At 40.0% G+C, this 13,405-nt stretch overlaps 1 protein-coding gene across 3 annotated transcripts in view; it reads left to right on the top strand.

The window, feature by feature from the left end:
• The window catches only part of Akap6 (A-kinase anchoring protein 6), a 387,996-nt gene that overhangs the window by 335,748 nt on the left and 38,843 nt on the right, over positions 1–13,405 (top strand). For all 3 annotated transcript variants that reach the window (XM_013347205.2, XM_013347218.2, XM_013347211.2), the window contains exon 12: positions 10,538–10,753. In XM_013347205.2, the coding sequence (XP_013202659.1) occupies positions 10,538–10,753 (216 nt within the window). The remainder of the gene's footprint in view (positions 1–10,537; positions 10,754–13,405) is intronic.

Genomic DNA, 13,405 nt, shown 5'->3' with positions numbered 1-13,405 from the left:
GTGGGTCCAGGAGTACCTTCCTAAGAAGCCACAGTTAAGTCTGGAAAATTAGGGATTGGTACAAAGAAGGGGTATAGAGCAGTCATCTATCATCTGGATGGAGGAGTAAGGAAACTGCTATGACTCCGGCCTATGCAAGATGCAAAAGTCAATGTGGTCACGTGAGTCTGGTTATCCCCAGGAACATCTCTTGGCTCACATGGCTCATGTGTTAACCAGCTTTCTCCCTGATCCTACGTCATTCTCTAGATACGGCATTTCTGATGACCTCTGTCCTAGAATTTGCTAAATGAGAGTTGGTCCTTCTCCCTTCCCCTTCAGACTGCCTTGGGTATCCTTTGAGCTAAAGATCTGTGCAAAAGAGGAGGTGATTTTAGGGAGCTGGGACCAACAGAAAATGAAAGAAGAAAATCACCTCCATCAATCCAGCATCGCTTAAAATGTTTGCTGTGGAATCAGGAAGACAGGCAGCCTCAGTGGGCATTGGAAATAGGTTTCAAAATACAATTATGTAAAAATCTATTATAATTACTCCCTCTCTTTTTTTTTTTTTTGAAAGAGTGATTGTGGGAATTTAAGGAACTGTGCTTGGCGTCCTAATGGCTAAGTTTCATCACCCTGCACTCTTCCTCCTGATTACTAAAAGTTTCCTTCCTATAATAGCAGAAGAATTTAGCGTCTTAACAATAATGGACATGTTTTTAAAAGATTATTGCCAAAAGTGCATTCTTTATTCCAGGGAGACTCTGTAATAGATACTGGCATTTTCATAATGATACAGGCAAGCTGTAAGCTATTACAGTTTCCTATAGAGTAACTTAATCTTCATATTGTTTTGTATGTCTAGAATTTTAATAGTGTTTTTAATTTAGAAAAGGAGGTTTATAACATATTACTAATTGCATGTGAATAGGAGCTAAATACACAACTACTGAATTTTATTCTGAAAACAAACATATTTAAAAAGTACTTAACCCAGTGTAGAGAAAGTAACAAAGAAATTAAAGAAAGCCACGGAGAAGGAACAGCAGCTCGCATGGGCTAACAGAGGGAGGGTTAGCACGTTTGGAATGCTTGCAATATTTTAATCTATAACCAAAACAGTAAGAGGAATAGAAACGGCCCCTTCTAACTAAAATTAAAATATTTTATAACAATTGACAACATAATTTGTTATGCAAACCTATTCATATTTAAGACTTAGTAACACCATCCGTCCATGGGTCCCAGGAAGTGGCAGTGGTAACAACACTCCTGGCGTTCCTTCGTGACTTAGAGTATTTAGTAAGCATGCTAGATAACAAGGTCATTTGAGGTCATTTCTAGGTTGAAAAGCCAGACCCGGAAAATAAGGCAACCACTAGTTTTTTTATTGGGCAGGTGAAAGAACAGACGGGAGATGGGTTTTCTTAAAAATAAATATAGTTATTGGAAATATTTGTATTTTATACGGTTCTAAGAAACAGCTCAGTGTCTGATCTAGACTTATATCACCATGCATAATTTCAACACTCTTGGCACGCCACCCAGCTCCTCTCCAGCGAGCTGGTAGAGATGTGCTTGGTGAACTAATTCAGGAGGCTTTAGTACTATTTTTAAAATCTAGCTTTTATATTAAACAAACCACTTTGCTATTTTGAAAGGAGTTATAATCTACTTAAAACTGTCATTCTCTGTTTCTGACTTGCAATTAGATGATATTTCCAAAATGTCACACCAAGACTCTGCTTCTACCGTCACCATAATTGAATGTGACAGCCAAGATATTATATCAATACCTTTTCCATAATTAGCAATAAGGAGCCTGCCAAGGGTTAACTAGAAAAGTTTCATAAACATTTTTCTACAAATGGTCCTGAAGGCAGTATTATGCTCTTAAAATCTGCTAATGGAGCAAAGACCGGTGACAAGCAGGAGACAAGTCTGGGAGCAGCACTGTTGGCAAGCAGAGTTTTGTGCCGTGTGATGTATGCTATGTAAATGAGCTTATTAGGGCTCTCATCTATTTTATTATTGGTGACCAATTTAATAGAGGCATTTAAAAAACAATATTTCTGCCTGCCTCCCAGAAGTGAAGAAGATACATTGACATAATTGAGAGCAAATGATTGCGTGTCTTGCCGTTTAATCATGTCATTTTTCAATTGCTATTTTTTGCACTCCACTGCATGCTTATAGAATATTTAGCTTCAATAGAGATTAAAATCCCAGAGTTTGACACCGAGCTTGGGTCTCTGTATTAGCTAACACTGTTTTAGAAATTTGGAACCAGCTAAAATACCCAGAATCGTTTATTTTATTTTATTTAAAATATGTAAATCATCAGTCAAAGACCACTTGCATTGCTCTAACTTTTGTCTACTTTAAAATTATTGACTTCTAGGATGTAAATTCTCACTTGCAACACTTATATGACATCCATGGTTGTGCACAGATTTGGCTAGGATCCAGCTGTTAGGACTCAAAGAACTATCGACTCTGAGAATGTTGATAATCATTTATTTCAAGGACATCTTCTATCTTTGCTTAGTCTCTTTACTATTTCCGAGAAAAGGAAGTGCTTCCACTATGAAATGGACTATCAAGTCCAAGAGATAAGGAGGCATCGTCTGCTTGGTTTACTGGCAGATCGTAGACCCTTAACACAGTGTCCATTTTAATAGGTGTTTCATACATATTTGTTCAATCGATAATGTGAATTTTTCATCTTTATTATCAAAACCATCCTAGATTCAAGTGTAACATATGTTACACATTTTTATATAATTGAAGACCTCCAAATAGGTAGAGAATGGACTTCTAAAGGGTTGAGGCTACCGGCTCTTAACAATTGTAGCTTTATGTTTGTGGTCACTTCTGGTTAAAAGTCTAGGGCAGGAGAGTTTGAGAATGCAGAGATCTTACAAGCATCTTTAGCTTGCTTCTGAAATGCCAGTATTTTTTCTGAGTCAGTTTTCAATTCCACCTCCCTGGGTTAAAATTCTGGCATCGATCCTTGTAAGTTGAAATGCTGTTTACTTGAAATGTCACCATTTTCTCACTTGTAAATCAGCCTAGCATCTGCCTGTCTGTCTGTCTGTCATCATCTACCTACCATTGTCTCTGCTTTTGTGACCACTGAATGAGTCAACCACACAATATTACAGAAAGAGGCTGGTTAGGTGGCCCAGTAAGTCTAAGTCCTTACTGTCAGGCCTACTGATCTGAGTCCAATTCCATGACCTGACATTGCGGAAGGAGAAACTGATGCCTGCAAGTGGTCCTTTGACGTCACCCACATACACACACACATACACCCATACCCTCCCCCCCACACAGGAGGATGTTAAAATACACACAAAACAAAACATTAGTTATTGATATATATGGAATTAGTGAAAATAACCGTAACGCATAAAATATTGTACAGAATAGTGCTCAAATGATTGATAAGCAATTCCAATAATTATTCTTTTATGCTCAAGTGAATTTTGGTAAAATAGCTGAAGCACATATAACATTGTTTTTATTTTGTATTTATTCATATACATGTGAGCAACAGAATTATCTTTGGTGCAGTATATGATGGTCATCTTATGTTAGGGCTTCCATTTTTCCAGGCTACCAGTGTTGTATGTGACAATTTCATAAGCCAGATAAGAACCGCATCACTGCAATAATTATGCACAATTAATATATTCATTTTATGTACTTCTTCAACTCTTCTTTAAGATCCAGGCTTCTCTGTATACTTTTTGGGGTTTTTTTTTGGTATTTCTAAAAGAAGGTAATTATTAAAATTGGACTAAATTATTTTTATCCTAGAAAATGTTTGATCTGTTGAGTGAAGTTTATAGGTCTGTATTAATAACTCTACCCATGTAGGCCTTTTAGCTCTTACCTTAGAAATCCAAGCTGTTCCAACTCTGCATTTATAAGTGTGTTATAGGTCCTTTTACTGGCCTATAATTGTATAATAATAATAATAATAACAATAATAATAATTTCTAATTTAAAGCACTCTTTACTTAATCATAAAGTAGGATTTAAATTTTTTTGTTTTTTATTAATGAGTGTGTGTATGCCTGCTTGTGATATGCGTGTGAGGGTGTGTGTGGGGGGTGTGAGTGAGGGGCTCATGCCAACGCTTGGACGCTAATGTCAGAGGACGTCCTTGGGAGTGAGTTCCCTACTTTCACCAAGGGTTCCAGGATTTGACCCAGATCATCAGGATTGAATGGGAGGTGTTTTTATCTGCTAAACCATTTTGCCAGCCACCATATAAATCTTTTATGGCATAAAATTATTCTTGATGTAAACATTATCTCAAGACTTTCTGTTAGAACATTAAATTACATTGTTTTTATATCTGTACATATTATAGGATGTCTTCTCGAAGAAACATTATTGATGAGTCAATCTAAAGTATCACTGGTTTTATTGGACGGTTCTTATTACGTGATGATTTCTGTGTGTGTTTACATTTTTCTCCAGGCTCATATCCACATGTAGACAAATTAGAGCATAAATTCTACCAAAGCAAAGGTATGAACCTTGTATGCTGCCGTATGTGTCGCTGAGAAAGGGCTCGGCACACAGCAGGCACTCCAGAAATTTATCTGGCGGGTGGGATTATTATCATCAGACCCTACATTAACATCTAGATTTTAGAAAACTGTGATTAAACTTAAGATTTTCAACTTTCTTCCATAAAGCCTGTCCTCTCCTCCACCTTCCAATCTTCAGATGGCTCCTTCTGGTCCCGTGGGTCCTAACCGGTCTCTTCAGGCCACGTGCTGGCTGGCATTCATCGGTTATACAGCGCATGGGAGCCCTGGCCTCACCGTTCACAAAGCACGCTCCCGTCCCTTGCCTTACTGAAAATTACAACATCTTGATGAATTAGCTGTTATCAGCAACCTTTGCCTTGTATTTCTAGCTCTCCCTTGGGGGAATCAGCTGTTTTATAAGCTCCTAAGAGGCACCACGTCTTGCTAGATGCCTGTCACCCGCCAATGTTAATCCTGTAATGGAAAGTACAGTGTTTGGAGCAAGAGGTCACTGCTATAATAGATACCACTCACACGGCCTTTGCCAAACTTACCTCATTGGCAATGATCAGGAGTCAAGGAGTCAAAGGCTACTTCTGCCCCAGAGACACTCCACACTGTAGGTTTGTTAGAATCAGAGTTTAGGACTTGTATGTTTGTGTTTCCAAAAATGATCTACTCAGGGAAAATCTCTAATTTGTAAAGTTTAATCTACTCTGGCTATAATAGAGTTCTCAAGCTTTAGACTGCACTCACTTGTAGATCTTCCCTAAGCCATGACTCACTGTGCCTCACTGAGAATCCCTTATTCCTATAGGTGTGAATGATACCAGAGAGCCTACAAGCTAGCTTTGTTTTCTTTCTTTCTTTGAGATACTACCTTACCCTGTACCCCAGCCAGCCTGGTAGTTACTATTTGGCTCAGGCTGATCCTAAACTTACTGTCCTCTTGCCTAGGCTCCTGACTATCAGGGATTGCATATGTTTTCTGAATGTCTGGGAAGACTGTGAAGAATTTGCAGTTGTATATTCTGGGGTGATGTAAGTACTCTCTGATCTGGAGACCACATGCTGAAGATCCCTGTTCCTGGAAACATCACTACATACAGCAGATAGGAGGAAAAATATCACCCCCTGAAATCAGAACAGGGAAACGGGAAGAGTCCAAAAATTTAAAAAAGAAATTACATAGGCAGGAGTTTAGGAACGTGCCAAAAAGAGAGATCTGCGCTCTTAACGCGGTTTAAATGAGAACATACCTGTGTGTTGCTGTTCTTTTTTTCGTTCTGTCACTTCTCTCACACTAGGCTAAAGGTAGCCAAGTGCCGTCCGTGCAGAACGCTCCTCACTTCCGTGCTTGCCGCGTACATAACGTACTCAACCATATATGGTTAAACAGTTGTTCAGTATAGAAGACGAAGTAATGCTCGCCTTTATAAAGAGCATTTCTTCACAGCTTTCCATCTTAACAGAGCATCATCTAGCATCCCAAGACTTAGTTCATGTTGACCTACTCAACAGAGTTAACATGAATAAGAATTCTGTCAGAAATACTGGGTATAAAATGCTTTGGAGTTTCTCCAGTTAGATTTGCTTCATCGTGTTCAATATTTGCTTCGTTTGGGGGATTTTTAAACTATTTTTTCTTCTCATTTCTCTTCTTATTTGGCATTTATTTTTAATATAATAGTTCCAGTAATAATCATACTCATTCTTTTATTGTGTGTTCATTTGCATTTTGTGAGGTAACTAATACTCATTTGATGTCAAGAATGTATACATGCAGGTAAATGTTCCCTTTTGTATAATATGTTTTCATTTAAGCAAATGTGTTACACTGTGACAGCTAAGCACTAACATCGACAGTCTTCAGGGCTGCTGAGAGCCTAAAGCCAACAACAAACGTCTTATTTGGCTTGGTGGAAAATGGTCGAACACTTGGTTACCATTTGTGAGGCTTTGGGTTCAAATTGCAGCACCACAAAAGGAAAACAGAAGTTGTTGTTGTTTTAAAATCATGTTTAGCTTACTAATATGAGTAGTTAAGCATAGAAAAAGTTGATTAAGCCGGGGACACACAAAACAAAGCACACTTCCCTCCAAAATTTGTGTGTTCCGCCATTGGTGAATTAAAGGTCAGATTAGCAGTGTATAAACGTAGGGGGAAAGCTGTTATCCTGTTAGCAACTGTCTTACAGTGTGACCCAAACAGATGTCTTCAGTGTGTGCGACGTCTGATTGTTTTATGGGAAGAAGGGGGTAACTTCTCGGCCCTAAACCATGGAAGTTTGATGACTTGTTTCAGCCTTTCCATGTTTACTACAAATCTGTCTTTTTAGAAACATGACAAAAGTTGGTAGGAACTTTATGAAAAATAAATAAAGGGGCTAGTTAAAACCTTGAGAGTAGCCTGCCAGGACAGTTCTCCTGGGAGATGACACTAAGATTCTGATAAAGACGGGCTGCTACAATGCTCAAGTCTTTAGAATCCCTTTCTTAGACGTAATTGAAATTCCTTTTAAATATTGTTTTCTCAGCCTCTTTCCTATTTCTCAGGAAGGCGTGTGACTCGCATCAGAACCAGGAGGATTTCTTTAGAGCATGCTTCAGAGTTGGCTGTAATGACCAGCGCTGTGGATGTTTCTCTTCCCCCTCCCCCTTTCCAGCTCCCAACACAAGAACCACTTCTTACCACCTAAGCCTGCTTGATCGTGCACCACCTTAGCAGGTCTCTGGGCTCTCTACCCCTTTGACTTCCATCACTCATATTGGGCCCCTGGCTCCTGTCATTTCCTTACAGGTGGATGAAATTCCAGCAGCACCTTGCTGTAGCACATCACTTGGTGTTTGTCTCTGTCCTCTCTCTCTCTCTCTCTCTCTCTCTCTCTCTCTCTCTCTCTTACACAACTCTTTCTTCTCTTTTCCTCTTTCTTCCCCCCCGCCTTGTACTGTGCTTATTTATGTAGTTCATATCTAGTAAAGTCTCCGCTCCTTGATGGAAGGAGCATTGCCTTGTTCTCTGTGTAATCCTCCGTTACAGAAAGAAGGCCCAGCAAGTGGAAGACACATCACAGATGTGAGGAGATCATGGAAGGATGTTTGTCTTATTCTATGACTGCCTTACTTACTTAGCTGGAGTTTCTGCTTTCTAAAATATATTTCTCTAAAATCTAAGGCAGAAAATAATAATAATCATTTGCTCCTGCTAGTTATATTTAACATTTCTCAGTACATATGGAGAATATGTATCTCAGTTTATTAGAAAAATAATGTAGAATACTGATTCTAAGGAAGGTTGCCAACAAACCACTGATTTTATTTAGTATGTGTGATTATAAATAAATACATTTTGTTGGTTGTCAGGGAAACACATTTATGTAGGAGAATGTCTCTAGGTAAAAAGAAAGACTGAAACAATGTTAGGTACAAAAAAAATCCTCCAGTTTCCTTTGAACAGTTCACATGGGAAAAAATTAATCTAGGATATAGATTAAACCCTTCAGATATTTAAAGTGAAAACTGCCAGATTGTGAGGGTGCAAAACTCGGACAGCAAATGTTAACAGCACCTGCTTTTGTAGTTTAAATTGGTAGGGTGTTGTTTATGTGGGGACTATGGCATATGTGCATAGTGAGAACACATCAGCATGGGGGTGTATGTGCCCCTGTTTGGACATGAGGCCAGAAGAGGACATCAGATGTCTTCTAGTGTTCTGTCTTAATGGCCTGAGACAGGGGCTTTCTGCACCCAAATGCAGCTTCAGCTGGGCTGGGTGGTAAGTGAGCCTCAGTTTTCCTTTCTTGAAATGCAAGAGCTCTGACCCATTTCTTCAGCCTTGCTTTTGTAGTTTTTAAGGTAGTGCATTTATCTTGACTTCCCTGCATTAAGATGTAGATGCAGATTGTCTAGATATGTAGAAACTCAATATGTTCTGCACACTTTCAAGAAATCATGGTCAGTAATCTTTATGAAAAACATATTATATCCCAAATAGCCTTTGTGAGGTGAATGAAGCCCATCTGAACTGCTTTGCAGTATGGCCTGAGATAACTCCACACAAAGTTTTAGCGCCATTCATTATGATTTTTCCCTCAGCTAAAAACTTCGAGGTTTTTTTGTTGGCTTATAGATATGCACTTACTGTTCTACTAAAGAGAGGTTTGCAAAACCCAAATTCCATCAAAACATCTCCTGATTTTTTTAGCCATTTTCTTTTAACAATTTAGCCACAGTTCAAAACCCCAAATCATCAACATTTATGTCTCTAGGTCTCATTTGAACCAATTTCAACTGGCGATAACCATAGCACTTTCTTGCATATTCAATAAATGGGCAAAATTTGGTATTAGATGGGCTTCATCATTTGCATGCCTTGACAATTGTAAATTAAGGGGACAAGTTGAAGTGAAAGTATGCATGTGTGTGCATGCACATGTGTGTGTGTGCACGTGTGTGTCTCACGGTATGGGGGAGGAGTGGGGGTTGGGGAGGTAGTTGGGAGAACTGCTGGGGAAGATGAAGACAGTATTATTGCTTTACTAGGCTCCAAGTTTGTCTTTGCTTGCCTAGGGGTTTCCTGTCCTCTACACTGAACTAGTGAATAGCATCAGAAAAAGAATTTGTCAGAGCCAGGTTGGTATTGGGAGTTACATAGGAAAATAGAAATGTACCCTAGGAAACCTAGCTCAAACAGCTGCTCGGGTAAGACATGAATAATAAAATTCCTAGTCATATTTTGCCATAAATAGAGGTTTTGGAATTTGTCATTCACCTCATTTAAAATGCAGAAATATTAAAGGTACAGGTTCTCTCATTATGGAAATAATAGAATTCCAGCTATTACCGAGTTAGGGTCATTTAAATGGATATAACATGCATTATATCAGTAAGTGGAACATCTGTATGGAATGTCCACCTGCTGATCGACTTACTCCTACCCCGTGCACAATTCAGCAAACAGCACTTAATCATCTCAAGACTTCTTCTAATGAAGCCTTATCTAGATTAACATTTTAAGCACAAATACTTCCAGGCATTAAAACCCTCACACTAAATGAAATTGCATTGTCTTGTTTACCCTTGTTGATTAATAAGCAATCTGCTAACTGTTGGAACAGTCCAATGGTGGCAGGAGAAGGAGATTAGTAATTCAGTGATGTTTGTGGGTATAATCATCATTTCTCCTGAAGGCTCTGAATTAGAATATCACTTACACACTATCCGTAGGCAAAGAAAGGATATAATATTTTTAGACATGTGTACCCACTATTTTGTTTCAATCGTTCAGCTTAGGGTCACCGCAGCAATACAAATGCTTCTGAGAGGCAAAATGCTATTTTGATGCATGCAGATCCTTTTTAAATGGTGTGGGTGTCTATTAAAAGAAACAGAATTACCAGCAAATTGTGCAGTAATAATCCAGTGTCTTGATTTCTGTGTTAGGAACATTATTGCTTTGTTAATCAAGCATTGGAAGAGAAATATTGCCCACTGTTTTTTAGATAATAGAGTTTACATATGAAAATTCTTTGCAGTATTATTTATTTTTGCCAATAAAATACTGAACTTTTCCCTCCAAAGGATCTAGGGATAAATGTAGAAGAATAATTGCACTTGGAGGAGGATTTTCTATTTGTTGTTGTGTTTCCTTTGACCTTGAACCAACACCCTCACTCTGTTTACAGTCTGCAGTTCATATGACTTACGTGATTTTTCTCCACCATGTGAGAGATTGCTAATACCTGAGTGTCAAGGCGAGATCTTCCATTTTGGAAGCATAAATCAGAGGAAAGGGGACTAGGAAACAGAGGCTCCTAAACTCCCTAGCATTCATCAGCTGTGTATTGGAGGCCACCAATCTCAAGAAAACTGTAGGTCCGCTCCTGCCCTAGTGTTCAAAGCTAAGCATGTCTGTGCAATGTGAAATCGTGATGGAAGTGATTATCTCATGTTTCCAGAAAGCTGGTCCTCCTAACGCATACAAACTGGCCTCCTTCTCTGTATTGCAGTCTCTCTGTCACGAGATCAAGCAGCGTCGTAGAGGGGTAGCCTCCATTCTGAGGCTGTGCCAGCACCTTCTGGACGACCGTGACACCTGCAATCTGAATGCGGACCACCAGCCCATGCAGCTGATCATTGTAAACCTCGAAAGAAGGTGGGAAGCCATTGTCATGCAAGCCGTCCAGTGGCAGACGCGGCTACAAAAGAAGATGGGAAAAGAACCCGTGAGTGTCACTCCCCCCCCTCCCCCGCGCACAATTGGCTCTGTTTTTTTTTTTTTATTGAGAAAAGGAAAAAAAAGTTTCAGCCTCCTCCCAGCCTCCCATTTCCCTCCCCCTCCTCCTACCCTTCTCCCCCTCTTCCCACTCCTCTCCCCCTCCCTCTCCAGTCCAAAGAGCAGTCAGGGTTCCCTGCCCTGTGGAAAGTCCAAGGTCCTCCCCCCTCCGTCCATGTCTAGGAAGGTGAACAACCAAACTGGTTAGGCTCCCACAAAGCCAGAACATGAAGTAGGGTCAAAACCCCGTGCCATTGTCCTTGGCTTCTCAGCAGCCCTCATTGTTCGCCATGTTCAGAGAGTCCGGTTTTATCCCATGCTTTTTCAGTCACACTCCAGCTGGCCTTGGTGAGCTCCCAATAGATCAGCCCCACTGTCTCAGTGGGTGGGTGCACCCCTCGTGGTCCTGACTTTCTTGCTCATCTTCTCCCTCCTTCTGCTCCTCATTGGTTTTAAGCAAACACGCACCCCTAGGCTTGGCCAGTAAGTTCATTGTATAAGCTTTCTCGCAAACTAGAGACATAACCATCTCCTAACCAAAACTCCATTCATCATAACAGAAAGTTATTCATGTTGCTCACATGCTTTTTAGTGCATCTCATTGTCTTTTTAAAAAAAGTTACATGTATATTTTGGTTATTCTTACCACTGAGGATATTAATTCTTTCATTTATTCCTTCACCAAAATGTTCGCCAAGCACACAACTACTCCAAGAATGTTTAATACCCTAAGTACATGGCGCAGTGTGTGTTTAATACCCTAAGTACATGGCGCAGTGTGTGTGCTCTGGGTACAGTTTCATTTCTTGAATATCTGTTGTTTATCTTTCTGTTGAATGAGGAGTAAAAGCCATCTGTACACCTGTCCCCAGCAGTCCTGCTTCTAGGGTCTTCTGACGGATTACTGAGAACTGTCAAGTTTCCTCCGAGAGTTTAATGCAGTGTTGGTAGTAGCGGGACATGATTTCCATTAACCATTTGCCAGACTTGTGGGTGCAGGTTTCAGCAGTTACTGGGGGAAAGAAATATGTAAGAGTAGAAGCTGCTTTAATTACAATATAGAATACACATTTGCTCTGGAAGCCTTCACATTCTCAGGAGAAAGAAACCGTCCCTGGAAAGAGGGAAACCCTGAAGAAACCATCACTGGAAAGAGGGTAACCCTGAAGAAACCATCACTGGAAAGAGGGTAACCCTGAAGTGACCTCGATATCAGTGTCTACTAGTTGTAGGGCCACTTTTTTTACATGTGACTTAAATAAGTAAAATACACATACATACATACACATACATACATACATACATACGCATATGTGTATACACATACATATACTGGAATGTATATATATATGTGTGTGTATATGTGTACATATATATGTATATATATTCATTCCAGTCCTACAAAATATTTGGAAAATGCAAAAAAGGGAACCCAAAGGGACAAGAATTGTCATTGAAAACACATACAAATTGTCATCTTATCAAAGCTTTAGGATTGACTTTTCTGTGTGTTTTAGGTCAGGGACTCAGGGCAGAAAGGCATGGAATCATTAGATCTGCCTGCCCCCTTTGCTTTTGTGTCTGTGCTGAGTCTCAGGGGGTGATTTCTCTCAATGGTTCTGTTCAACTGATCTTAACTGAAGCTGTCACAGTTCTTAAGATTTCCAAATTATTACCAATAATCAGATATTGATTATTGATTATTACTAATAATCAAGAATTAGATGTCCTTTCTTTTTTCTTTTCATATTTCTCTTTTTTCTTTTCTTTCTTTTTTTTTTTAAGACAGGGTTTCTCTGTGTGACAGTCCTGGCTGTCCTGGAACTTGCTCTGTAGACCAGGCTGGCCTCGAACTCATAGAAATCCTCTTACCTCTGCCTCGGAGTGCTGGGATTAAAGTGTGCACCACCACTGCCCAGCAGGGTGTCTGTTCTTGAAATAATTTGTTTGTTGTGAAACTGTTTAACTAACATCTTTTCTTCTCCCTCCCTCCCTTTTCCTCCCTCTCTCCTGCCCCTCCCCTTCTTCTTGCTAATGTTTGTAAAGGCAGAAAAGGTTGTTATTTTTTTATCTTTTTTGTGGTGAGGATAGAGAATCTTAGCTCAGCACCACTGGCAATAGGAAAAGTTATGGCATTTTCAGGGCATTCAACTGGCTTGGCAAAGACAAAACTGATCCAGGCTTTATTTGAATCATGATCAGGAAGGCTGGACTGAGCTCTGTAAAGTAGCTGTAGGGCATGGATGTTTGCATGTGAGTGTCTGTGTGCACACGAGTGTGCGTGCGCACACGTGCATGCACACGCACATGCACACATGCATGTGGTCACAAATGCCCATGTGTGGAATATGTGAGGGTTTGTGCATGTGTGTATGCAGGTAAGCATACTCCTATGGGGAGGACAGAAAAGGATGAGTCTTTCCCTGTCACTTTCGTGGAACAGAAAGGTTTCCTAGAATCTGGAGCTAAGTTGTCAACCAGCAAGCCCCAGAGTTTCCATCCCTCACAGTACTGGGGTTATAGGCATACCCCGCTGTTACGGGTATGCTGGGGATCTGAACTCTGGTCCTCTTGCTTGCACAGCGAACACTCTCTCATCCAT

Source organism: Microtus ochrogaster, chromosome 1 (genome assembly GCF_000317375.1).
Source record: "Microtus ochrogaster isolate Prairie Vole_2 chromosome 1, MicOch1.0, whole genome shotgun sequence".
NCBI lineage: Eukaryota > Metazoa > Chordata > Mammalia > Rodentia > Cricetidae > Microtus > Microtus ochrogaster.
This window is presented reverse-complemented; position numbering and strand designations above follow the sequence as displayed.